Below are 25943 nucleotides of genomic sequence, written 5' to 3'. Positions count from 1 at the left end.
CCAGTACTCTTGCCTGGAAAATCCCATGGATGGAGGAGCCTGGTAGGCTGCAGTCCATGGGATCATGAAAAGTCAGACACAACTGTGCGACTTCACTTTCACTTTTCGCTTTCATGCATTGGAGAAGGAAATGGCAACCCACTCCAATGTTCTTGCCTGGAGAATCCCAGGGACAGGGGAGGCTGGTGGGCTGCCATCTATGGGGTCGCACAGAGTCAGACACCACTGAAGTGACTTAGCAGCATCAGCAGCAGCAGCAGAATTTAAGACAATTAAGAGAGCTCCCCCACCCCTTCTTGAAAACTAGCTCTGTTAGTGTTGGTGTTAATGTTCTCTTAATCTACAGGAATAGGGTATAAAATAGATATATCTCTTTAGATAAATAATTCTACATATGTTCATTATACCAAGATTATTGTGTTGTTTAAGTTGTTTACACACACTAAGTTTTTATCTGCTGTGCTATCAGTAATTGAGAGAGGTATATTAACCTCTGATTTTAAAAAACTAATTTATTTATTTTAATTGGAGGCTAATTACTTTACAATATTGTAGTTAACTTCCCATTTTGATGGTAGATTTTTCAATTCCCTCTTGCTTCCTGGTAGCTCAGTGGTAAAGAATCTGCCTGCCAGTGAAGGAGACATGGGTTCAATCCCTGAATTTGGAAGATCCCCCAGAGAAAGAAATGGCAATCCACTCCAGTATTCTTGCCTGGAAAATCCCATGGACCGAGGAGCCTGGCAGGCTACAGTCCATGGGGTTGCAAAAAAGTCAGACATGAGTTAATGACTAAACAATAGCAGCAACTTGATTTGTAGGTATTTGCATTACAATATTTTCCTGAATTTTGAGTAATAAGTATTTGTAACTTTATAACTCAATGCACCATCTTTCCTAAAATATCTTCTTGTGGGCAGGAAACCCATAAGATGTTTCATCTGAGTCTTGACACCCCACAACTAACGTGGAACAAACTGTCCATCAGAGCTTGGGTTTGGACACTCATGTTATCTGAGCTGGGGTTCTTTTCAGTGGATAATCCTTACACTTTTGACTGGATAGTGATAGTTGCTCAGTTGTGTTTGACTCTTTTTGGCTCTGTGGACTGTAGCCGCCAGTATACCTGTAATTGAATTTCAGTGAAGGACTAAAGTTTTCTTGGGCTTTGGTCTCTCCATTAAATCCTAGTACTGTGTTTGTCAATTGGGAGAAAATGAAAGGTCACAGGTTTTCTGTGATGCAAATCTGTCTGGCTTTCTTATTTGTGCCTCAGTATTTTTTTGAATTCTATTTTTCAAAATGTAATATGCTATTTGCCATAAAAATATATCACTTAAGTCTTTGCAAATACCTTGTTTTCGTTTATGAATTTCTAGGAAACATGCCCTATGGTATGGGCATGGTGGTGGTGGTGAGGCAGGGAGCAGGTTTCTTCTTTAAGATGTTAATGATAGGTTTAGTACAGTTATGAAATTATGATTTCTTCTTTGGCATATGAATTATTAAGAAGTATCTTTAAATTTCCAAAAAGTATCAGGATTAAAGATTATTTTTGTTGTTGACTTCATATTTAATTTTCTTGAGGTCAGAGACCATGGTCTGTATGAGAATGGGTTTCTTTGAAATCTACTGAGACTTGCATTATAACTTAGTACATGATCATTTGGTGGGGCGGGCAGTAAATGTTCCAACTGGATATAGAATTCTACATATGTTCATTAAATTAGACCTATTTTGTTCAACTTGTCTTATATTTAGTAATTTTTTATCTGCTTATACTATTAATAATTGAAAGAAGTATGTTATTTCCCCTCTTTTTTTAAAAAAAATTCTATTTTATATCTTGACTACACCTATCAGTATAGTGCTAATTTACATAGATTGCATCATATTTTCTTTTTAAATTGAAGTATAGTTAATGTTAAAGGAAATGAACCCTAAATATTCATTGGAAGGACTGATGCTGAAGCTGAAGCTTCAGTACTTTGGCTACCTGACGCAAAGAGCCAACTCATTGGAAAAGATCCTGATGCTGGGAAAGACTGAAGACAAAAGGAGAAGGGGACGACAGAGGGTTAGATGGTTAGATAGCATCATCGACTCAATGGACATGAATTTGAACAAACTCCGGGAGATAGTGGAGGAGAGAGAAGCCTGGCATGCTGCAGTCCAGGGGGTTGCACAGAGTTGGACACATCTCAGTGACTAAACAACAATAATAATAGTTAATATACTTTATTATATGTTACTGCTAAGTCTCTTCAGTCGTGTCCGACTCTGTGTAACCCCAGAGACGGCAGCCCACCAGGCTTCCCCGTCCCTGGGATTCTCCAGGCAAGAACACTGGAGTGGGTTGCCATTTCCTCTCCAATGCATGAAAGTGAAAAGTGAAAGTGAAGTCGCTCAGTCGTGTCCGACTCTAGTGACCCCATGGACTGCAGGCCACCAGGCTCCTCCATCCACGGGATTTTCCAGGCAGAAGTACTGGAGTAGGGTGCCATTGCCTTCTCCGTTATTATATGTTACATATAGTTATATGTAAGGTATACAATATAGTGATTACAGTTATTAAAGGTTAGACTCCATTTAGAAGTGACAGTGATAGAGTTAGTCACTTAGTCATGTCCGACTCTTTGCAGTCCCACAGACTGTAGCCCGCCAGGCTCCCCTGTCCATGGAATTCTCTAGGGAAGAATACTGGAGTGGGTAGCCATTCCCTTCTCAAGGGGATCTTCCTGACCAAAGGATTGAACTCAAGTCTCCTGTATTGCAGGCAGAATCTTTATCATCTGAGCCACCAGGGAAGCCCAGACTTCTTTTATAGTTATTATAAAATATTGGCTATATTCCCTGTGTTGTATCCTTTTGGCTTATTTTATATGATCTCTCATTTTGATGGTAATTTTTCAGTTTCTTTCTCTAGTTGTACATAATCTTCTGTTATATATTTGGAGGGATTTTCTGAGTGCATGTTAATAAAACATACTTGATTTTTTTAACTCTATGTAGTAGTCTTATCTTTTATAATGATTTTATTATTTTTAAATTTTATTTTTTAGCTATTAATATAACTGTCTCAGCTTTATTTTGGTTTTCATTTACCTGGTATATCTTTTTTCCATCTTTTTACTTTCAGTCTTTCGTGATCTTTATGTTTTAGATGTGTCCCTTGTGAAATGGCACATACCTGGATTTTTAAATTTTATGTAGTCTGTTGCTGCTGCTGCTGCTGCTAAGTCACTTCAGTTGTGTCCGACTCTGTGCGACCCCATAGACAGCAGCCCATCAGGCTCCCTGTCCCTGGGATTCTCCAGGCAAGAACACTGGAGTGGGTTGCCATTTCCTTCTCCAATGCATGAAAGTGAAAAGTGAAAGGGAAGTCATTCAGTCATGTCCGGCTCTTAGCGACCCCATGGACTGCAACCCACCAGGCTCCTCCATCCATGGGATTTTCCAGGCAAGAGTACTGGAGTGGGGTGCCATTGCCTTCTCTGATGTAGTCTGTTAACCTCTGTATCTTAAAGTATGAATTTTACTTATACATTTAAAAATGTTAGTTGATATATTGGAGCTTTTTTTTTTTTTTTAACCATCTTATGTTTAGTTTTCTATTTATTTCATTTTTCTATGGTTTTTCTTCTTGCCTTTAACTTTTTTTTTCCTTATTCTATTTCCCCATTACTGACTCTACAAGATCACATCTCAAGTGAGCTGGCTAGTAACAGGGTTAACATTGAAAATAGCAACCTATCATCTAAGGTGAGGTTGAGGATGGAATGTAGCTTTACTGAAAGTAGTCAGATTGGCAAGTGATAGGGCAGAGGAGGCAAGAAGCTGATGGAGGTCATGGCTTATATATTCTCCTTGGGGATGAGAATTAAGAGTATTTCCTCAAGACTACCTAAGAAAGGGCCTGTGAAAGAGGCTTAGCATCTTATAATTCAGTAAAGACCAAGAAATAGTGAAGTCAAGAAAATGTTGATACTTCCAGAACCTGTGTAGCTTTGCTGTGATGTTTATATGCTCTATTATCTTGTTAATAATTAGTTTAATTACTTTTTATTACCTTTGTCATGCTGATGGATTCTAAAAGTCTACCAGGCTCCTCTGTCCATAAGATTTCCCAGTCAAGAATACTAGAGTGGGGGGTTTCCTAAGTGGCTCAGTGGTAAAGAACCTACCTGTCAATGCAGGAATACTGGATTGGTTGTCGTTTCCTTCTCCAGGGGATCTTCCTGACTTAGAGATCGAACCTGGGTCTCCTGCATTGCAGACAGATTCTTTACCATCTGAGCCACCAAGGAAGCCACCAACCGAACTAAAGGCAAGTAAAAAGACTTATAGATGACAGCGAGGGTACAGCTGAGGTTGTAGACCAGCAATTATTTAGGGCCTGGGTATAGGAGCAGACAAGGCAGACTATATAGCCTTGGTACAGGTTTGGGATTTTGATGGACAGTTGCTGCAGTGGGATGAAGGTGCATGGATATGGAAGATATTGGTGAGAGTGGTTCAAATGTAGCACTATCTGGAGTCCAGGATGGATAGGGAAGGAAGATAGATCAATGGGAGGCAAGTAGACCAAGAGAAAGTAGAGGGAAGGCTCAAGAGACTATGGTCTTGGTAAGGTTGTAGATAGGTATAGTGGGATTAAGCTGTAATTGAAAAATAGGGATTCTTGAATTTAAGATTTCAGAGAGTCAGTCCTGGTTGGTCAACTCCATGAGTGAAAAATAAAGGGAAGATGTACAGTATTAGCAGTTCCATTTTGTTGTCATGCTATCTTTGATTCCTCAATGACACTCTTACTTCCTTGGCTTTTACTACTAGTTGGTCTCATTATTGTGCCAGTGTGCTTGTCTCATCACAGAACTCTGCTGCCTCTCCATAAATATCAGTTTTCTAATAAATTTGGTTTTGCTTTCATTTCCAGTGTGTCTGTGCCATCCTTGGTCTTTAATTGCCAGTCAATTGGTGATACCTAGTTTATCCAGGAGCCGCTGATTTTTTGGGCCAGTTCTTCAACCATAATCACACATATGGGAATTCATTTCCACAGTGCTTTTGATTGCTGTGTTCAATATTTTATAATTGTTTTGGCCATGGGCCTGCCTGGATAGAGCCAGTGGAGCACTAGCTCTTGAATGCAATTGCCTGGGCTTGAATCCTAGCAACCTTGAATTACCCTCTGTTTATTCTTGGGCCAGCTAACCTAACCTCTCCTGAGTCCTCATCTATAAAATGTGGATAATAATAGTACCTCATTCTTGGGGTTGTTGTAAGCATTAAATTAATGTATGTCAAGTACTTGTTGCCTGGTGTGTAATAAATTCTCAATGAATGGAACTATTGGCGTTGATGATGACAGTGATGCTGATCAACAGTGGTGGTGGCATAAACAGCACTTTGTGCCAAATACAGTGTTAGGTGCTGGGCCAGATACATAGAATGATGTTGAAAAAGTCCTTCTTCTCATGGAGAGTATATATTCTCCTTGAGGGTGAAAATTAAGAATATTTCCTCAAGACTTCCTAAGAAAGGGCCTATAAAAGAGGCTTAGCATTTTATAGTTCAATAAAGACCAAGAAATAATGAAATCAAGAAAGTGTTGATATTTCCAGAACCTGTGTAGCTTTGGTATGTTGTTTGTGCTCTGTGTGCTCAGTCGTGTCTGACTCTTTGCGACCCCATGGAGTGTAGCCCACCAGGCTCCTCTGTCTGTGGGATTCTCCAGGAAAGAATCCTGGAGTGGGTTGCCATTACTTTGTTTGTACTCTCTATTATTGTCTTGTTGGTAATTAGTTTTAAAAAGTGAAAGCACTTATGTAATTTCAAGGGAGAACAGAGAAGGTAAGTATGATCCTCATTTTTGACTCTCAGTATTGACTACAACAAAACTTCTTGCCTTACTTCTATACCTGTTTCTTCTCTTACAGCCCCTGTCACTGTTACAACTCTTACTAGCCAGGTGTTTAACTTTGACATGCCCACTAGGCATCTTTGCCTTCACCTTCATTCTTTCCATTCAGTCAGTCACTCCATTTTGTCAATTCTACCTCTCAAACCTATTTGTGTTCTCTTGTCTTCCTGTTCTGGTTTAGGTCTACCCTGCAGCAGATTCAGTGAGTACATGTATTCCAAATGTGTGTTCAAAACACTGATGGCATTTTTAGCGCACATTATTCAATTTTCTTGACACCTTTGAGAAGTTGTTCATTTTGTAGTTGAAAAACCAGAGGATGACAGAGATACAGTGACTTTGCCCAGTTGGTTAAAAGCATAGTTAAATAAACTTAGGTTGTCTTTTTGTCCAGTAATCTGTCTTCTTTGAATGTTTTCTTTCTTGAAATTTAAAAGTAAAACTTATGTGTAAAAAAAATCAGAGCTGTATAAAATAAAAAGTAAAAGTTGCCCCCCTCAGTTCTGCTTCTCAGGAGGAACCAATGATAATGGGTTTTGTTCTAAACTTTTTTCTTTGCATATACAAATGTATAGATAGATACTTTAGCAAACAGATCATTCAAGTATAGTCCTAAAATGACTCTTATTTTTCACTCAAGATCTATTTTCATACAGATCTACCACATTTTAAAAATGGATGCGTAGTATGCCATCATATGGAAATATTATTTTGTTTAATGATTTCTTTGTTAAAGAACTTGTTTTTGCTCTTACAAATAATACTACAATAACCTTCTTGTACATACACCTTGCATACACATTTATGTGAATATTTCTATTAGCTAGATTCTTAGATGTGGTATTGCTTGCTTTTGGAGTATGCACATTTTATAATGTGTTATTGAATCTGAAGCTTGAATAATTTGGCCACCTGATGCAAAGAACTGACTCATTGTAAAAGACCCTGATGCTGGGAAAGATTGAAGGCAGGAGAAGGGGATGACAGAGGAAGAGATGTTTGGATGGAATCACTGACTCGATGGACATGAGTTAGAGCAAACTCCTGAAGTTGGTGAAGGATAGGGAAGTCTGGCATGCTGCAGTCCATGGGGTCGCAAAGAGTCAGACTTGATTGAGCAACTGAACAACGATGTGTTATAGTACTTCAATTTGTCTTTTGAACCAGCCTTTCATACTATAGCTAGAGTGATCTTTGTAAAACAAATTTGAGTATGTGACTTCCCAATATCAAAAACAAAGCAGCAACAAAGGTGTTTGATGGATTTTTATTCGCTGTGTCATCAATTTACAAATTCTTAGTTTTTAAGAGTATTTGAGAATTACATAATCAGGTTTCCAGCTATATTTCCTACCATTCTCCGCAACGAACAAACATATACTCTGTTCTATAAGGCAAAATCCACCTATTCTATAAAACCTTCCACATGTATGTAGTTCTGTCTCTTCCCTCTCTAGGCAAGATAGAACAAATTACTCCCTTCTCTAAGTTCCCACAACAATTTATTATCCCTCTAAGAGTCAGACACGACTGAGCGACTTCACTTTGACTTTTCACTTTCATGCATTGGAGAAAGAAATGGCAACCCACTCCAGTGTTCTTACCTGGAGGATCCCAGGGGTGGGGAGCCTGGTGGGCTGCCATCTATGGGGTCGCACAGAGTCGGACATGACTGAAGCGACTTAGCAAGAGTGCTTAGTACACTGTACTGTGTTTGTGTGTACCTTTCTCCTTTGTGATCTTCTTCAGCACAGGAACTGTGCCTCACTCATCTTTGTATCTGTAGCACTTTGCACAACGCCTGTCAGAGTGGGTTCTCAACAAATGTGGGTGAAATAGGTGAAGATATTCTTGAGGTAGTGTTAGCAATAAGAACTTTGGGAGATAGAGTAGGTGATGGGCATTTTGAAGTGTAGCAGAAAGCTGACTGAATCCAGGACTCTGGTCAGGAAAGGTTTGGAAGGAAATAGGCTTCAACTGGCAGAGGTCCCTGTGTGCTTTTCTCCACTACAGAGATCAGCTATCTGATTATTTGACTTAATAGATTTGTGACTTGAGAACATTAAAAGTATTGAAAATTAGATAATTGAGGATCCACTTGGTAGAAGGAGAATTTGACTCAGCTGTTGTGTCCTCTTTCCAGACTAAGATGCTTATGTTGAAAGACCCAACTGTTTGCCAGAGTCATGAATAAATTTTTCTTCTTGAAAACTTAGTCTCTTCATTTTCAGGGTAGGAGTTGCCTGGAAGTGGGAATGGCGCGTTGGTCACATGGGCTGTGTTGTCTGTTGAGCCTGCTCAAGGGGGAAATAGTTATCTGTGCAAAATTAGTTTTTATCTTATTTCAGGCAAATCTGGTGGCCTGGTAGATTTGAAGAAAGAAGAGTAGAAGGAAAAACTAGGACAAGTCATGTCGGAGATACTTGATCTCTCTTTTCTGTCTGAGGTGGAAAGGGATTTGATCCTCAGTGTTCTACAAAGAGATGAGGAACTCCGAAAAGCAGATGAGAAAAGGATTAGGTAAGAGTCCCAGAAAAATCATGTTCCCAGGCCTTTAACCAATGATAACTGGACTTTTCCTTATACTTCTTATCTAACTTTCAGAGGAACTTGTGTATGAGGTTTACAACTCCTCACTGGGTCAGGTTGGGCTCTGTTGCTTTCACAGAACTAAATAGTCACTGTCTCCACCTCTCAACCCATCTCTATCCAGCCCATGCAGCCTCCAAATCACTTGTGCTTCTCTTTTGGGTATTGGCAGGCGACTGAAGAATGATTTACTGGAGATAAAAAGGAAAGGGGCCAAAAGGGGCAGCCAGCGCTATAGCAATCGGACCTGCGCCCGGTGCCAGGAGACCCTGGGCCGTTTGACTCCCAAGACCAACACTTGTTGGAGTTGTAATCATCTGGTGTGTCGGGACTGCCGCGTTCAGGAAAGCAATGGTACCTGGAGGTGCAAGGTGTGCGCCAAGGAAATGTGAGTGTTACTTAGAGTTGAGAGAAGAAAGAGGGCCCCAGTTGTGGTTAGCATTTCTCCCTTTGTCCTTTATTAGTTGAATGTCAAGGGCCATTTTTAAAAAATCCATTTCTTGTTTTCTTTTATTCCTTCCCAGAGAGCTGAAGAAAGCAACTGGAGACTGGTTTTATGACCAGAAAGTGAATCGCTTTGCTTACCACACCGGCAGTGAGATAATCAGGATGTCCCTGCGCCGCAAACCTGCAGGTACCAGACCTGTTGGGATATGGTTCCTTGAGGTGCTTGACTTCAGTCATAGACCCTCTGGTGTGGAATCTAAGTGTATTCTTACAGGTGGTGTGTCTTCCTTCATTCCGTGGGCTCAACCCATTTGTGGGCAACATAAAGACTATGTTGCCATCCTTTCTGTAAGCATGCTGTGTTCCCCTTCCCCCACATCCCCCCCATCATCACCCATATGCCATGCTTTTGTTTGTCTTGAAGTGAATAAAAGAGAGACAGTGGAACAGTCTCTCCTTCATCAGTCACAATTGGGTGATATCTGGCCAGGAAGAAAGATCATTCAGGAGCAACAGAAGGAGCCCAGGTAAGAACCAAGCAATCATTTAAAGAAAAGACTATACATGCCTCTAATTGTTTTATTTTTTAACTTCTATTTATAAAATAATAGATATTCATTGTTGGAAAATTTGGAAAGTACAGAAAAGAGTAAACAAGGAAGAAAAAAAATTCCTAATCCTGTAACCTACATATAAACATTAACATTTTGGTATATTTACTTTTTTTTTAATAAGAACAATTTGAAGACAAAATACAAATAACACAAACTCATTATTAAACATTTAACCAGTATAGAAAACAATAAAGAAAACAACAAATCACCCAAAACCTTACTACCCCAGTATTCATATTATATGAAGTTATTTCAGATATGTTTTTTGCATATGTATAGATAAAGGGATGGGTGGATGGATAAATCAAAAAAACTTTTATAATATTGGATCATAATATATTAAATTAAAAGCTTTGGTTCATTATACTTGAATTTAACAGAATAAACACTGAAATAAAATGCAGGAATCACTAATCTTCAGATGAATGTTTCTTTACTGTAAAGGATATTAATCATTAATATCCCTCTAAACTTAAGAAAAAATATTATGAAAACCACCGAGCAGTTAGTCATTTTTGTGTAGTATCTTTCTGGTAACAGCCTTATCAAGCTATAATTCAGACCATGTAATTCACCCATTACTAGTGTACAATGACGTAGATTTTACAGAATTGTGCAACCACCACCTCAATTGATTTTATAACTTTTTATTACCTTAAAAACAAACCCTTGTACCCTTTAGCTATCACTGCCCCCCACCCACCTCCATATCATTCCCCATCCCTAAACAGTCTCTGATCTACTTTTAATTTCTGTGTTGGACATTGTATTTAAATAGAATCATAAAATATGTGGTCCTTTGTGACTGTTTTGTCTCACTTAACATAATGTTTTCAAGGTTCATCCATGTTGAAGCATGTATCAGTACTTCATTTCTTTTTATTGCCAAATAATATTCCATTATATGTAAATACCCCCATTTGTTTATCCATTCATCTGTTGATAGATGTTTGGGTTCTTTCCACTTTTTGGACCAATGCTATTATGAACATTTGTAATGAGTTTTTATGTGGACATGTTAGTCCCTCAGTCGTGTCTGACTCTGTGACCCCATGGACTGTAGCCTGCCAGGCTCCTCTGTCCATAGAATTCTCCAGGCAAGAATACTGGAGTGGGTAGCCATTTCCTTCTCTAGGGGATCTTCCTGATCCAGGGATTGAATCTGAGTCTTCTGCATTGCAGGCAGATTCTTTACTGTCTGAGCCACTATACTTTAATTTAAAAATAAATTAAAAATAATGAAATAAAATACTTAGGGAAAAAAGGAATTGCTGTTTATATACTTCTTTTCTATAACCCAAGGGAGGGGTTACAAAGGGATAGAGATACCAAGGGAACATTTCATGCAAAGATGGACACAATAAATGACAGAAATGGTATGGACCTAACAGAAGCAGAAGATACTAGGAAGAGGTGGCAAGAATACACAGAAGAACTATACAAAAAAGTTCTTCATGACCCAGATAACCACAATGGTGTGATCACTCACCTAGAGCCAGACATCCTGGAATGTGAAGTCAAGTGGGCCTTAGGAAGCATCACTACGAACAAAGCTAGTGGAGGTGTTGGAATTCCAGTTGAACTATTTCAAATCCTAAAAGATGATGCCAGCAAATTTGGAAAGCTCAGCAGTGGCCATAGGAATGGAAAAGGTCAGTTTTCATTCCAATGCCAAAGAAAGGCAATGCCAAAGAATGTTCAAAGTACTGCACAATTGTACTAGCAAAGTAATGCTCAAAATTCTCCAAGCTAGGCTTCAACAGTACGTGAACCAAGAACTTCCAGACATTCAAGCTGGATTTAGAAAAGGCAGAGGAACCAGATTTGAAATTGCCAACATCTGTTGGATCATGGAAAAAGCAAGAGAGTTCCAGAAAATTATCTACTTCGGCTTTATTGGCTACTCCAAAGCCTTTGACTGTGTGAATCACAACAAACTGTGGAAAATTCCTAAAGAGGTGGGAATACCAGAGCACCTTACTTGCCTCCTGAAAAATCTGTATGCAGGTTAAGAGGCAACAGTTAGAATTGGACATGGAAAAAAAAAAAAAAAAAAGAATTGGACATGGAGCAACAGACTGATTCCAAATCAGTAAAGGATTATGTCAAGGCTGTATATTGTCACCCTGCTTATTTAACTTATATGCAGAGTGTGTCATGTGAAATGCTGGGCTGGATGAAGCACAAGCTGGAATCAAGATTGCCAAGAGAAATATCAGTAACCTCAGATATGCAGATGACACCACCCTTATGGCAGAAATAGAAGAACTAAAGAGCCTCTTAATAAAAGTGAAAGAGGAGAATTTAAAAGCTGGATTACAACTCAGCATTCAGAAAACTAAGATCAGGGCATCTGGTCCCATTACTTCATGGCAAATAGATGGGGAAACAATGTAAACAGTGAGAGACTATTTTGGGGGGGCTCCAAAATCACTGCAGATGGTGACTGTAGCCATGAAATTAAAATATGCTTGCTCCTTGGAAGAAAAGCTGTGACCAAGATAGACAGCATATTAAAAAGCAGAGACATAACTTTGCCAACAAAGGTCTGTCTAGTCAAAGCTATGGTTTTTCCAGTAGTCATGTATGGATGTGAGAGTTGGACTATAAAGAAAGCTGAGCAGCGAAGAATTGATGCTTTTGAACTATGGTGTTGGAGAAGAATCTTGAGAGTCTCTTGGACTGCAAGGAGATCCAAACAGTCCATCCTAAAGGAGATCAGTCCTGAATATTCATTGGGAGGACTGATGCTGAAGCTGAAACTCCAATACATTGGTCACCTGATGCGAAGAACTGACTCATTTGAAAAGCCCCTGATGCTGGGAAAGATTAAAGGCAGGAGGAGAAGGGGACAACAGAGGATGAGATGGCTGGATGGCATCACTGACTCGATGGACATGAATTTGCACAAGTTCTAGGAGTTGGTGTTAGGGAATCCTGGAATGTTGCAGTCCATGGGGTCGTAAAGAGTTGGACATGACTAAGCAACTGAACTAAACTGAAGGGAGGGGCAAAAGATAACTTGGGGATACTGGGTTTCAGTCTCCTGAAATTCTCGTGTCTTGTTGTTTTTCAGTCTCTCAGTCATGTCCTACTCTTTGCAACCCCATGGACTGCAGCATACCAGGCTTCCCTGTCTGGCTCACTCAGTCTTAAGTGTCTGGTCTCACTCAATCTAGCTCTATATGCATCCTCTAGTTCATACCAGTGCCCTGAGAGATGACATCCCACAGAAGGCTTGTCTGCCTTGGTTGGGGTGCCCATTGATATCTGGTGTATAAATCTTGAGGATTTTTGTTTTCTTTATCTTACCTCAGGATTCCCTACTCATTCACTTGATCTGTACACATTGGAAGATGTTTTGCCAAGCTAGATCTTTCTTCTGTTTTATTAGCCTTCACTTTTCAAACTTCATATCTTGAGGCTTTATTCCTTTCCTCATTTGGTTGCTGCTGGCGAAGTTTTGACTTTTTATTTGTGTTTTTTCCCCCTAACTTTCCCTCATCCGAAGAGAAATGAGATTTTATCATGTTTTATATGATTGATGAAAAGCAATATAGAAATATATCAAATGAGTCCCCAGTAAGTTTACTTTTTCTGCCCCAGATAGTTCTTATTGTCATTAATAATTCTGGTGTATAGACTGCCATACTGTCTCAATGTACAAATATGAGTTGGATTCTTAAAATTTTAATTTCTTTTTACAAAAGGATCATACTGTATACATTGTTGTTGTTCAGTTGCTAAGTTGTGTCTGACTTTTTGTGACCCCATGGACTGCAGCATGCCAGGCTCCTCTGTCCTTCATTATCTCCCGGAGTTTGCTCAAATTCATGTCCATTGAGTTAGTGATGCTGTCTAACCATCTCATCCTCTGCTGTCCCTTCCTCTTCCTGCCTTCAATCTTTCCCAGCATTAGGGTCTTTTCCAGTGAGTCAACTCTTCACACCAGGTGGACAAAGTGTTGGAACTTCATCATCAGTTCTTCCAATGAATAGTCAGGGTTGATTTCCTTTAGGATTGACTGGTTTGATCTCCTTGCTGTCCAAGGGACCCTCAGGGGTCTTCTCCTGAAAATATAACATTGGCATCTTTCTATGTCAATGATTCGACATAGAAATGATTCGAAAGCATCAATTCTTTGATACTCATCTTTCTTAATTCCTTTCTTTGGGCTTCCCTGGGAGCTCAGATGGTAAAGAATCTGCCTGCAGTGCAGGAGACCCGGGTTTGATCTCTGGGTCAGGAAGATCCCCTGTAGAAGGGCATGGCAACCCACTCCAGTATGCTCGCCTGGAGAATTCTATGAACAGAGGAGTCAAGTGCCTACAGTCCATGGGGTCGCAAAGAGTTGGACACGACTAAGTGACTAACACTATGCTTACTATGCTTTCTTAATTCCTTCAGTATTTTCATCACCCCATTTTTGAACTTGGTGTCTATTAGACTGAAGAGATCTATTTCGTTGTTTGTTCCTTCAGGGGAGTTCTCTTGGTCTTTTAACTGGGAGTGGTTCCTCTGCTTCTTTATTTTGCTTATGTTTCTCTTTGTGAGTTTAGGAGAAACAAATATCTACTTTATTCTAGAAGGGCTGTTTATCTGCAGGAGTGTTCCTGCATAGCGTAGTGTGTTTAATATTTTTTTGGCATGAGGGCTGTTTTTGGTTTGGATGCTTGCTGTCTCTTTCCTCAGTGTGTGTTGGCTGTTATCCCCTTAACAGGGAGAGTGCAAGTGCGCTCCCAGGAAGGCAGGTACAGCAGTTGGCACCCGGTTGTGGGGCCCTCAGTGGTAGCAGCAGACTGTGCCCTCTTCTGGGGTTTGAGATGGCAGTGGTGGCTCGCACCCACGCCTGGAGCTTTTGTAGGCAGTGCCTTGCCAATATGAGAGTACATGGTTGGGGAAAGAAGCTTCTATGGCGAGCCCACCCCTCTCCTAGCTCACCACCCTCTAATGGCACCTTGGCTCTCTGGTGGGCCCAGGCTTCTTCTTGTACTACCGTTATGTGGCGCACCGCACACTAGCCCCCTCAGGCTGTCTTTATGTAGGCAACCCCAGTCTTCTCCCCAGCTCTGGCCTCTATAACCTGATACTCAGCACCTAGCCCCCACCCGCCCCAACAGACCAGTGTCTCAGGCTGGGGAATGCCATTGGCACTGTCTGTGCAGGTCCCTGTCTGCTTTGCCCTCTGCAGACCTGTTACTACACTCTGCTCTGAGGCTCTAAAGCTGCCCCTCTGTCCTGGCTGATCTCTCGCCAGTGAAGGAACTTTCCTATGGGTGGAACCCTTTTCTCTTTCACAGTTCCCTCCCAGATCCCTCTCAGGGGCACAGGTCCCAGTCCTGATTCCTTTCTCTCTTCCTTTTTCCCTTTGTCCTGTCCAGTTATATGGACATTTTTTTTGCCCTTTGGAAGTCTGAGGTCTTTCAGTAGGTATTCAGTGAGGATATTCAGTGAAAATATTCAGTAGATATTCTGTGAGAATTGTTTCACATGTATTTTTTATATATTTGTTGGAGAGGTGAATTCTTTGTCCTACTCCTCTGCCATCTTGACCTGATCCCCAACCATACCAATTTTTGATGAGGATGTAGAGCAACTGGCATTCTCATACAGTGCTGGTAGGAACGTCCAATGGTGAAGCCACTTTGAAAAAGAGTTTAGTAGTGTCTTAACCAGTTAAACGTGCACCTACCTTGTGAATCAGCCTTTAAATTTCTAGATATTTACTCAAGAGAAACACAAAAATACGTCCATACAAAGACTTGTGCATGAATGTTCATAGCGGCTTTGTGATTGCCAAAACCTAGAGATAACTCCAGTGTCTATCAGCAGGTGAAAGGATAAACTTTGCTTTGTTTATACAGTGGAATACTACTCAGCAATGGAAAGGAATGGATTACTGATACATGCAGCAACATGGATGAATCTTGAAATAATCATGCTGAGTGAAAGAAGTCAAACAAAAAAAGAGGACCTACTGTATGACTCTGTTTATATAAAATTCTAGAAAAATCAAGCTAAATGTTAATGACAGCAGATCAGCACTTACTTGAAGACAGGTCTGAGGAGGGAAAGATGGACTATGAAGGAGCATGAGGAAACTTTGGGGAGTGATAGACATGTTCAGTAGCTTAATTGTGGTGATGGTTTCACAAATGTATACATATAGCTGATTCATGTCGATGTATGGCAAAAAACATAGTATTGTAAAGTAATTAGCCTCCAATTAAAATAAATAAAAAAACTCATCAAATCAAACACTTAAACACGTGCACTTTATTAATGTTAGTTATAGCCCAAGGTGCAAATGGAAAAAAAATGACAGAAAAATATAACATTAGCAGGGGTCTGCCTCATTCTTTTTGTTCTCATATGGTGTGTCATTGTATGTATGTACTATGATTTTATCCACACAGCCTTGGTTGGGTGACTCATCTGTTTTAGGTGATGAGCCCCTCCCCTTCTTTTGTGGATAAGAATGGCTTTTATTTTCTGAACTTGATTGAACACATCTGACATCACTGGTCATAATGTAATTTCTGAAGCCCACTGCTTCTGGCTATCTATGACTTCTTGTCTCATTGAACCCAGAAGACTTTCATTTATCCTAAACATGAAAACGGATTAAGTGGCCATAAATGATATTTTTCATAAAATTATGGAGCCTCACAAATAATCTAATTCAACTCCCTTATTTTTGCAGAAAAGAAAGCAGGGTAAGTGATTTACCTCAGATCATTAGATAGTTAGAGCCCAGGACTCCCATCTCTAAGTTTATTTTTCTACTGCACAGATGTCAAATAATTGCTTTTTTGCCCTAGAGTGGTTTGTATCAGCTTTGGATCAGTACGTATTAATCTTTAGGAAAAAATACAAGCAGAAAACACTCTCCATGGACCACTATTAAGCTATCTCTCTAGAGGAATGGTTCTGCTTTGGGTTCTTTGTTCTTTGGAGCAAAGAGAGAAAAAGAATGATTCTAAAGTGAAAATGAAATCAAGCTCCCTGCGTGTTTTTGACTATAAAGCTAATATATCTCTCAAGAAATGACACTGTTTCACCTCTGGCATGCCCTAGGATTTCAACCCCTGCTGTTTGTTTTCATAGAGATATCTCAAATATCATGTTATGATAACTTGGAAAGTTTATTCTCTCCTGCCTAAGACGTTATAGATTTTGGCTATTTCATTCTGTGTTCTTTTCTTATTAATTCCTTCATTTGTTTGTCTATGAATGCCTACTATTTTCCAAGCACTGTTTTAGGCAATAGTATATACTGGTGACGACAACAAAGTTCCTTGCTTGAGGAGTGTAGATTTGGTAGTGGGGGACACAGACAGTAAGTGAATAATCAAGTAAATATATGTCAGATGTTGACAAGTGCTGTGGAGAAAAATGAAGGAGTCTAAAAGGGAGTACCAGGAAAGCGTGTATGTATGCAGGCAGTTTTATCTAGGCCAGTGCAGGGAAAGGCTTAATAATAATTAATAATTATTATACATAATTGATAATAACAATAAATAATAATAAGATGACATTTGAGAGGAGACAAGCAAAGAGGACACAAACCCTGAGAGCATCTGGGGGAAAGAGATACTTTCTAGGCAGAGAAAGCAGCAGGTATAACAACCTTAAAGTGGGTTTGTGTTTGGCAGTATGAGTCATCTGGAACTGACAAACAAGGGGAGAGGGTAGGGGATAAAGACAGAGGCTGGGTGAAAAGCAGATAATGTAAGATTTTGACACTTGTCAGGACTCTGTCTTTATTCCGAGTTAGAAGGAGGGCTCTGAATGATGTGATATTATTTTTTTTAATTGGGGTAAAATTCACATAAGGTTAATCATTTTAACAGTTTTGAAGTATACAATTCAGTATCTTTTAGTACTTTCAGAATATTGTGCAGCCATCACCACTGCCTGATTTCAGAACATTTTCATCACTCCAAAAAGAAACCCTGTGCCCGTTAAGCAGTCACTCCCCATTTCTGCAGCAACTATTCTGCTTTCTGTTTCTGTGGATTTGCCTATTCTGGACACTTCCTATAGATGGAATCATACAGAATGTGGCCATTTGTGTCTGGCATTTCACTTTAGCATAATATTTTCAAGGTTCATCTATGTTGTAGCATGTGTAAAACTTCATTCCTTTTTGTTGTCAATAATATTTCGTTTTATGGCTGTACCACATTTCCTTTATCTGTTCATCTGTTGATAGACATTTGGACTGTTTCCACCTGTTAGCTATTGTGAATAATGCTTCTGTGAACATTTATATACAATTTTTTTGTGTGGACACGTGCTCCCAGTTCTCTTGGGTAGATACCTATGAGTGGAATTGCTGAGTTTGTGTGGCAATTCTGTATTGGATATATATATTAATATAGTGTATATATATGTGTGTGTATTTATTCCACATTGCCAGGCTTGCAGGATCTTAGTTCCGCAACCAGGGATTGAACTTGGAAGTGTGGAGTCCTAACCACAGAACCACCAGAGAATTCCCTGGGTTTATATTTTTAAAGCTCATTTTAGCTGCTGTGTTGAGGATAGATTGTATGGGGACAAGGGCAGAAGTAGGGAGTTCAGTTAGGAGATTATTATTATAAGCATTCCTTGAGGTAAGGGATCCAGGAATTGTGTCCTTCCCTTTAGAGATGAGGACTGTTGTTTTGAATGCCCAGGGTCATCCTTCATTAAACTGAAAAGAAATTCTGGTCTTCTTAATAATATCTTCAAAGCATACTGCTTATTTATGAACATACTTTAAGCCCCACTGAAGGCATTTAGTCAAGAATTCAGTCAACAAATAATTGAGTGCCCAGTCTATGCTGGTTTCTCTGCTAGGCATTGGGAACTTAGCAGTGAACAAAATATGTGATCACTGATATCCTGCAACTTAGTCTAATGGAGGAGAAAGACACTAAACAAGTCGTTTGTTTATCAAGCAAATTATCAAACAAATTAAATAATTTGTATAAAAGACATCAGGTTGCTTTAGGAGCACATAGAAAGGCTACTAATCCATACTTGGGGTTGGGGCATGGTCAGAGATGTGGAGGAATTGACATGTAAGGAGAGACTGGAAGAATGAGTAGATTTAGCCAGGAGTTTCAAGTAAACAAGAAAAATGGCCACTGTGACCATCCCAGGCAGAGATAAGAGGGAAGAAAAGCAGCTTTGTCATATTCAGGGAACCAAGAGAGCTTCATCATTCCATAATGTAAAGTATAAGGAGAGGTGAAAAATGAGTCTGTAGAGATGAGCAGGGGGTCAACTCATAAGGATTTTCTTGCCATGCTAAGGAGTTTGAACTCAATCCCAAGGGCAGTAGAGAACCTCTGAGCAGTTTTAAAAGTGTACTTAGCTCTTAGAAAGATCACTTAGGCTACCACTGTGAAGGAGTTGGAAGGAAGCCCAACACCCAGCAGGAGAGCCCACTTTCTTTATGTGTTGGCTCTTGGTTTTTATTGTAGCATGTCATTTGAAGTGCCCAAGCTGAAAAGTGGAAGGAGTGTACTGGAAGCCGAGAGTGAGAGCCTGGATAGCTATACAGCTGACTCGGATACCATGTCCAGGTGAGATGTCCCCAGTCCCGGCCGTTCTGCTCAACCGAGCTCCCGTTTTGTTCTCTAGAGCCAGGGTGTGGGGTTCCCCTGCCTTCAGTGTTCCTGACTTCTGTACTTGGTAAGGTGAATGAAGTAATTTCTCTGTTGCTGCAAGTCTCCCACTAGCACTTCTTTGAGCACAGCCTTCTGGAACACACTAACTTCCACAGGCTGCTGCATCTTGGAGAGTGTTCTTGGACCCCTGGACCAGCAGCAATGGATGCTGCTATCCCTTAGGCATGGGGGTGTGAGTGTTTGTATTTGTACAAAGCTACTTATCTGATTGTCTGCATTCCTTCAAGGTGAATCAGATGTGAAGTTTACCTTCTGCATTTGGTTACTGACCTTAAGCCAGTGGCTTTCCTTCCACAGAGCTTGGGTCCCTGGATAGATGGGGAAAGGAGGAGGAGGTGATTTTATTACAGTTTCTGTATCTGCCCCCAGGAGAGACTCACTGGATAAATCTGGCCTTTTTCCAGAATGGAAGAAGATGTCTGCTCCCAAACCTCAAGTAGAAAAGGTAAGCTTTAGTTACTGGTTGGTTGATCTCTGTCTTTCTGTCTTTGTGTCTCTCTCCTTCCTTTCTCAGGAAGAATTTAAATTAAGAATTGAAGCAAACAAATTTTAGTTCAAATATCTGTGGTAGCATTTTCTAAGGTTTTGGTTGAAACGTGAGAAAATAGGTTTTAGAGAATGAACTTATGGTTGCCAGGAGGAAAGATGAGGAGAAGGGATAATTGGGGAATTTGGGATGGACATATATACACTGCTGTATTTAAAATGGATAACCAACAAGGGCCTACTGTATAACATGTGTAACTCTCCTCAATGTTATGTGGCAGCGTGGATGGGACGGGAATTTGGGGGTAGAATGGAGACATGTATATTTATGGCCGAGTCCCTTTATTGTTCACCTGAAACTATCACAACATTGTTTATCAGCTATATCCCAATACAAAATAAAAGTTTAAGAAGTTAGTGTAAACCACAAACAAAAAAAAAATAGATTTTGTGCAACTTCTTAGGATTAAGTTAAAGCCCTAAGATTAAATTAATCTTTAAGTTTGTCATAATTTGGTGAATATCTGAGTCTTCTTCCCTAATCAACTCTTCTACCTACCCAACTGTCTTTTTCCATTATTTTGCCCTTATCTGTTCCTAGGAAGCTCAGCTTAGGGGTCAAAATGTGGTATCTGTGGACGAAGGTGAAATGATATTCAAGAAGAACACCAGAAAAATCCTCAGGCCTTCAGGTAGCTGGTTTCCCTTCATGGCCTTTTGAGATTGATGTTCAGAATACTTGGTGGGTTATTAGTATGGAGAAGAGTATGTTTCTTTTGCTTTGGTTTTTGATTTTCCACTCAGAATATACTAAGTCTGTGATCGATCTTCGTCCGGAAGATGTGGGGCATGAAAGTGGCGCCCTGGGAGACAGGAGCAAATCTGTCCCAGGCCTCAGTGTGGATATGGTAAATACCCTTGTATTTCACTTGGTAACCATATGAAAAATTATATATATAAAGTTGACTTTGGGCCTCCCAGGTGGCACTAGTGGTAAAGAACCTGCCTGCTAATGCAGGAGATGTAAGAGATACGGGTTCAATCCCTAGGTCGGGAAGATCCCCTGGAGGAGGGCATGGCAACCCACTGCAGTACTCTTGCCTGGAGAATCCCATGGAGGATTCTGGGAGGAGCCTGGTGGGCTACTGACCATAGGGTTACAAAGAGTCAGACACGACTAAAGCAACTTAGCATGCACACAAGCAAAGTTGACTTTACTACCTGATACTCTCAATTTACCTGTTTAGTTCCTTAGGAAAAGGTAACATGAATTTTGATTTCTCTCTCAATTCTAAAGTAAATCTGGTTGCTAAATTGCTTAAAGAAAGAGATTATATTTCACTATCTCTTTTGTTTTCTAAACATTGCTTGATATATGGTTGGAGGCTCAAGTAAATACTTCAGTCAGTCAGTTCAGTCGTTCAGTCATGTACAACTCTTTGCATGCCAGGCTTCCATGTCCATCACCAACTCCTGGAGCTTGCTCAAACTCATGTCCATTGAGTCAGTTTCTCCTCTTGCCTTCGATCTTTCCCAAGCATCAGGGTCTTCTCAAATAAGTCAGTTCTTCACCAGGTGACCAACGTATTGGAGTTTCAGCTTCAGCATCAGTCCTCCCAATGAATATTCAGGACTGATTTCCTTTAGGAGGGACTGGTTTGAACTCCTTACAGTCAAAGAGACTCTCAAGCGTCTTCTCTAACACCCCAGTTCAAAAGCATAAATTCTTTGGAGCTCAGCTTTCTTTATGGTCCAACTCTCACATCCACACATGACTACTGGAAAAATTATAGCTTTGACTAGACGGACCTTTGTCAGCAAAGTTATGTCTCTGCTTTTTATTATGCTGTCTAGGTTGGTCATAGCTTTTCTTCCAAGGAGCAAGTGTCTTTTAATTTCATGGCTGTAGTCACTATCTGCAGTGATTTTGGATCCCAAGAAAATAAATCTGTCACTGTTTCCATTGTTTCCCCATCTATTTGCCATGAAGTGATGGGACCAGTTGCCACAATCTTAGTTTTTTGAATGTTGAATTTTAAGCTAGCTGTTTCACTCTATTTCACTTTCATCAAGAGGCTCTTTAGTTCTTCTTCACTTTCTGCCATAAGGGTGGTATCATCTGCATATCTGAGGTTATTGATACTTTCCCTAGGAATCTTGATTCCAGCTGGTGCTTCATCCAGTCTGGCATTTTGCATGATGTTAAATAAGCAGGGTGACAATAACTTTCTGCATGTAAGTTAAATAAGCAGGGTGACAATATACAGCCTTGATGTACTCCTTTCCCAATTTGGAACCAGTCTGTTGTTCCATGTCTTGTTCTGTTGCTTCTTGACATGCATACAGGTTTCTCAGGAGGCAAGTCAGGTGGTCTGGTATTCCCATCTCTTTCAGAATGTTCCATAGTTTGTTGTGATCCACACAGTCAAAGGCTTTAGCATAGTAAATGAAGCAGATGTAGATGTTTTTCTGTAATTCCATTACTTTTTAAGTGATCCAGCAGATGTTGGCAATTTGATCTCTGGTTCCTCTGCCTTTTCTAAATCCAGCTTGAACATCTGGAAGTTCTTGGTTCACGTACTGTTGAAGCCTGGCTTGGAGAATTTTGAGCATTACTTTGCTAGTGTGTGACATGTGTGCAAGTGTGCAGTAGTTGGAACATTCTTTGGCATTGCCTTTCTTTGGCATTGGAATGAAAACTGACCTTTTCCAGTCCTGTGGCCACTGCTGAGTTTTCCAAATTTGCTGGCATATTGAGTGCAGCACTTTCACAGCATCATCTTTTAGGATTTGAAATACCTCACCTGGAATTCCATCACCTCCACTAGCTTTGTTCGTAGTGATGCTTCCTAAAGGTCACTTGACTTCACATTTCAGGATGTCTGGCTCTAAGTGGGTGATCACACCATCGTGGTTATGTGGATCATTAGGTCTTTTTTGTATAGTTCTGTGTATTCTTGCCACCTCTTCTTAATATCTTCTTATTTTGCTAGATCCATACCATTTCTGTCCTTAATTTTGCCCATCTTTGCATGAAATGTTCCCTTGATATCTCTGATTTTCTTGAAGAGATCTCTAGTCTTGCTCATTCTTTTGTTTTCCTCTATTTCTTTGCATTGATCATGGAGGAAGACTTTCTTATCTCTCCTTGTTATTCTTTGGAACTCTACATTCAGTTGGGTATCTTTCCTTAACTCCTTTACGTTTCACTTCTTGTCTTTTCTCAGCTATTTGTAAGGTCTCCTGGGACATCCATTTTGCCTTTTTGCATTTCTTTTTCTTGGGGATGGTTTTGATCGCAGTCTCCTGTACAGTGTCATGAACCTCTGTCCATAGTTTTTCAGGCAGTGTGTCTATCAGGTCTAATTCCTTGAATCTATTTGTCACTTCCACTGTATAATCATAAGGGATTTGTATTAGGTCAAACCTGAATGGTCCAGTGGTTTTCCCTACTTTCTTAAATTTAAGTTTGAATTTTGCAATAAAGAGTTCATAATCTGAGCCACAGTCAGTTCCCAGTCTTGATTTTGCTGACTCTATAGAGCTTCTTCATCTTTGGCTGCAAAGAATATAATGAATCTGATTTTAGTATCGACCATCCGGTGATGTCCATGTGTAGCATCATCTCTTGTGTTGTTGGAAGAAGGTGTTGACTATGACCACTGCATTCTCTTGGAAAAACTCTGTTAGCCTTGCCCTGCTTCATTCTGTACTCCAAGGCCAAAGTTGCCTGTTACTCTAGGTATCTCTTGACTTCCTACTTTGGCATTTCAGTCCACTATGAAGAAAAGGACATCTTCTTTTGGTCTTAGTACTGGAAGGTCTTGTAGGTCTTCATAGAACCATTCAACTTCAGCTTCTTTGGCATTAGTGGTTGGGGCATAGACTTGGATTACTGTGATATTGAATGGTTTGCCTTTGTAACATGGATCATTTTGTTGTCTTGAGATTGCTCCCAAGTACTGCATTTCAGACTCTTTTGTTGACTGTGAGGGCTACTCCATTTCTTCTAAGGGATCCTTGCCCACAGTAGTAGATATAATGGTCAACTGAATTAAATTCACCCATTCCAGTCCCTTTAGTTCCCTGATTCCTAAAATGTCGATGTTCACTCCTATCTCCTATTAGACTACTTCCAATTTACCTTGATGCATGGATCTAACATTCCAGGTTCCTATGCAATATTGTTCTTTACAACATCGAACTTTACTTCCATCACCAGTCACATCCACAACTGGGCGTTGTTTTCTCTTTGGCTCAGCCTCTTCATTCTTTCTGGAGCTATTTCTCTACTCTTCTCTAGTAGTATATTGGGCACCTACTAACCTGAGGAGTTAATCTTTCAGTGTCATATCTTTTTGCCTTTTCATACTGTTCATGAATACTCAAGTGGTTTGCCATTCCCTTCTCCAGTGGACAACATTTTGTCAGAACTCTCCACCCTGACCTGTTCATCTTGGGTGGCCCTACACTGCATGGCTCATAGTTTCATTGAGTTACACACAGCTGTGATCCACGTGATCAGTTTGGTTAGTTTTCTGTGATTGTGGTTTTCATTCTGTCTGCCCTCTGATGGATGAGGATAAGAGGCTTGTGGTAACTTCCTAATTGGAGGGAGTAGCTGTGGGGGAATCTGGGTCTTGCTCTGATGGGGGCGGAGCATGCTCAGTAAATCTTTAACCCAGTTTTCTGCTGATGAGTGGGGCTGTATTCCCTCCCTGTAGTTTGGCCTGAACTGTGATAGGGGTAATGGCAGTAATGGTGACCTCCTTCAAAAGGACTTATGCCAGCGTGCTCTGCAGCTCCCAGGTCTGTTGTATTTAGTGCCCTGACCCTGCAGCAGGCCACTGTTGACCCACGCATCCACCGGAGACTCCTGGACACTCTTTGATATAATTGTTCTCCAGTTTGTGGGTCATCTATTCGGTGGCTCAATGGTGGGGGTAATGGCAATCTCCTCCAAGGGATTTATGCCACACTTAATAAAATGTAAAGAGATGGCTGGGTTGGGGCAGTCAAATTAAAAAGAGATATTCTTACTATTTTGTGATTTGAGAAGGATGGTTGGGATGTAGTTTGGGAGCCTGAAATAGGGAAACCCAAAGATAGAGATAAGCATGTATGTGTGCACATGACACCTCAGAGCTTAGCAACAATTATGGCCCCTACTAAAGGAAAGATATTCATTTTTGAACTTTTTCTTATTTCTATTAACTCTGAATGTATATTTATCATTCTAGGAAGAGGAAGAAGAAGAAGAAGACATTGACCACCTGGTGAAGTTGCATCGTCAGAAGCTAGCCAGAAGCAGCATGAGAAGTGGTTCCTCCATGGTAAGTTCCATTAGTTCTGTGGCTGTGGACGTGTTGGGGTACCAGGTAAGATGGAACTGCTTCCCTAGAGCAGAGTCAGGATGTGGGGAAGTTCTGGTTATTCTTTCTAGGTAAGTGAGATGCATTTGTTTGTTCCTTTTCTCAAGTTAGACCATAATTGCTTAGTGCAGTTAGGTGACTTTCTCAGTCTCTGCCCTGGAAATTCTTATTTCAGGTAGTTAGGGCTAGAGATGTTCATCACAGCTTTGTGAACAGTAACCCATAACTTCTACCCTAAAAAGGTACCCAGGCCACAAAGTGAGAAAGTTCAGGTGTTCTCATCAGAGCACACCCCAAGTCTCACATTCAAGGGTGGTGAATGCCATGAGAAGGGTCTTGGCAGGGTTACCTAGCATCAGGATATGGTTAAGGGAAAACTATACCAATCAGAATCATAAAGTTAAAGGGACATTTAAGAATCGGGGCCTAGTTCTGTCATTAAGTATGAAGATTGATGTTTAGGGGAAACAGTCAGAAAGCAGGATGAATAGATGATCATACTCACACACAGGAAGAGAACGGTAGGCTTGCAGAGTTGATTATTAGCTGAGAGGAACGTAGCTTTTCACCTCAGGTGGGGTTTTCCCTCCAAATCTGACACAGTCACTTTTCTCTGTAGACCTTGAGAGGGATAAGGTGGATAAAAGAGACCCACAGATAATTAACGCTCCTTGTTTTAATTGATAACTGATCCCTTCTAATCAACATCATAACATACATAGTATACACCAAAATCAGACTCAGCTGTACGCTGCCTCTACTCCTTGCTCACCTTCTGGGGCAGTTGAAAATTAACAATAAAAATATATAAAAAGAGAATAAGAAGAGCAGC

General features: G+C 40.3%; 1 protein-coding gene across 5 annotated transcripts in view; it reads left to right on the top strand.

Annotated features, from left to right (window-relative positions):
* SYTL4 (synaptotagmin like 4) overlaps window positions 1–25943 on the top strand; it is a 66928-nt gene that overhangs the window by 22982 nt on the left and 18003 nt on the right. For 3 of the 5 annotated variants that reach the window (XM_027535277.1, XM_027535279.1, XM_027535280.1), the window contains exons 2-10: window positions 8272–8443; window positions 8685–8900; window positions 9037–9146; window positions 9384–9486; window positions 19047–19148; window positions 19623–19698; window positions 20341–20431; window positions 20544–20647; window positions 24980–25072. In XM_027535277.1, the coding sequence (XP_027391078.1) occupies window positions 8334–8443; window positions 8685–8900; window positions 9037–9146; window positions 9384–9486; window positions 19047–19148; window positions 19623–19698; window positions 20341–20431; window positions 20544–20647; window positions 24980–25072 (1005 nt within the window). In that variant the 5' untranslated portion in view covers window positions 8272–8333. Of the gene's footprint in view, window positions 1–4229; window positions 4328–8271; window positions 8444–8684; window positions 8901–9036; window positions 9487–19046; window positions 19149–19622; window positions 19699–20340; window positions 20432–20543; window positions 20648–24979; window positions 25073–25943 lie in introns of all 5 variants that reach the window. The other 2 variants (XM_027535278.1, XM_027535276.1) reach the window with 2 other exon arrangements.

Source organism: Bos indicus x Bos taurus, chromosome X (genome assembly GCF_003369695.1).
Source record: "Bos indicus x Bos taurus breed Angus x Brahman F1 hybrid chromosome X, Bos_hybrid_MaternalHap_v2.0, whole genome shotgun sequence".
In the NCBI taxonomy this organism is placed as follows: domain Eukaryota; kingdom Metazoa; phylum Chordata; class Mammalia; order Artiodactyla; family Bovidae; genus Bos; species Bos indicus x Bos taurus.
Note: the sequence above shows the minus strand (reverse complement) of the source record. Positions and strands in the feature narration are given on the sequence as shown.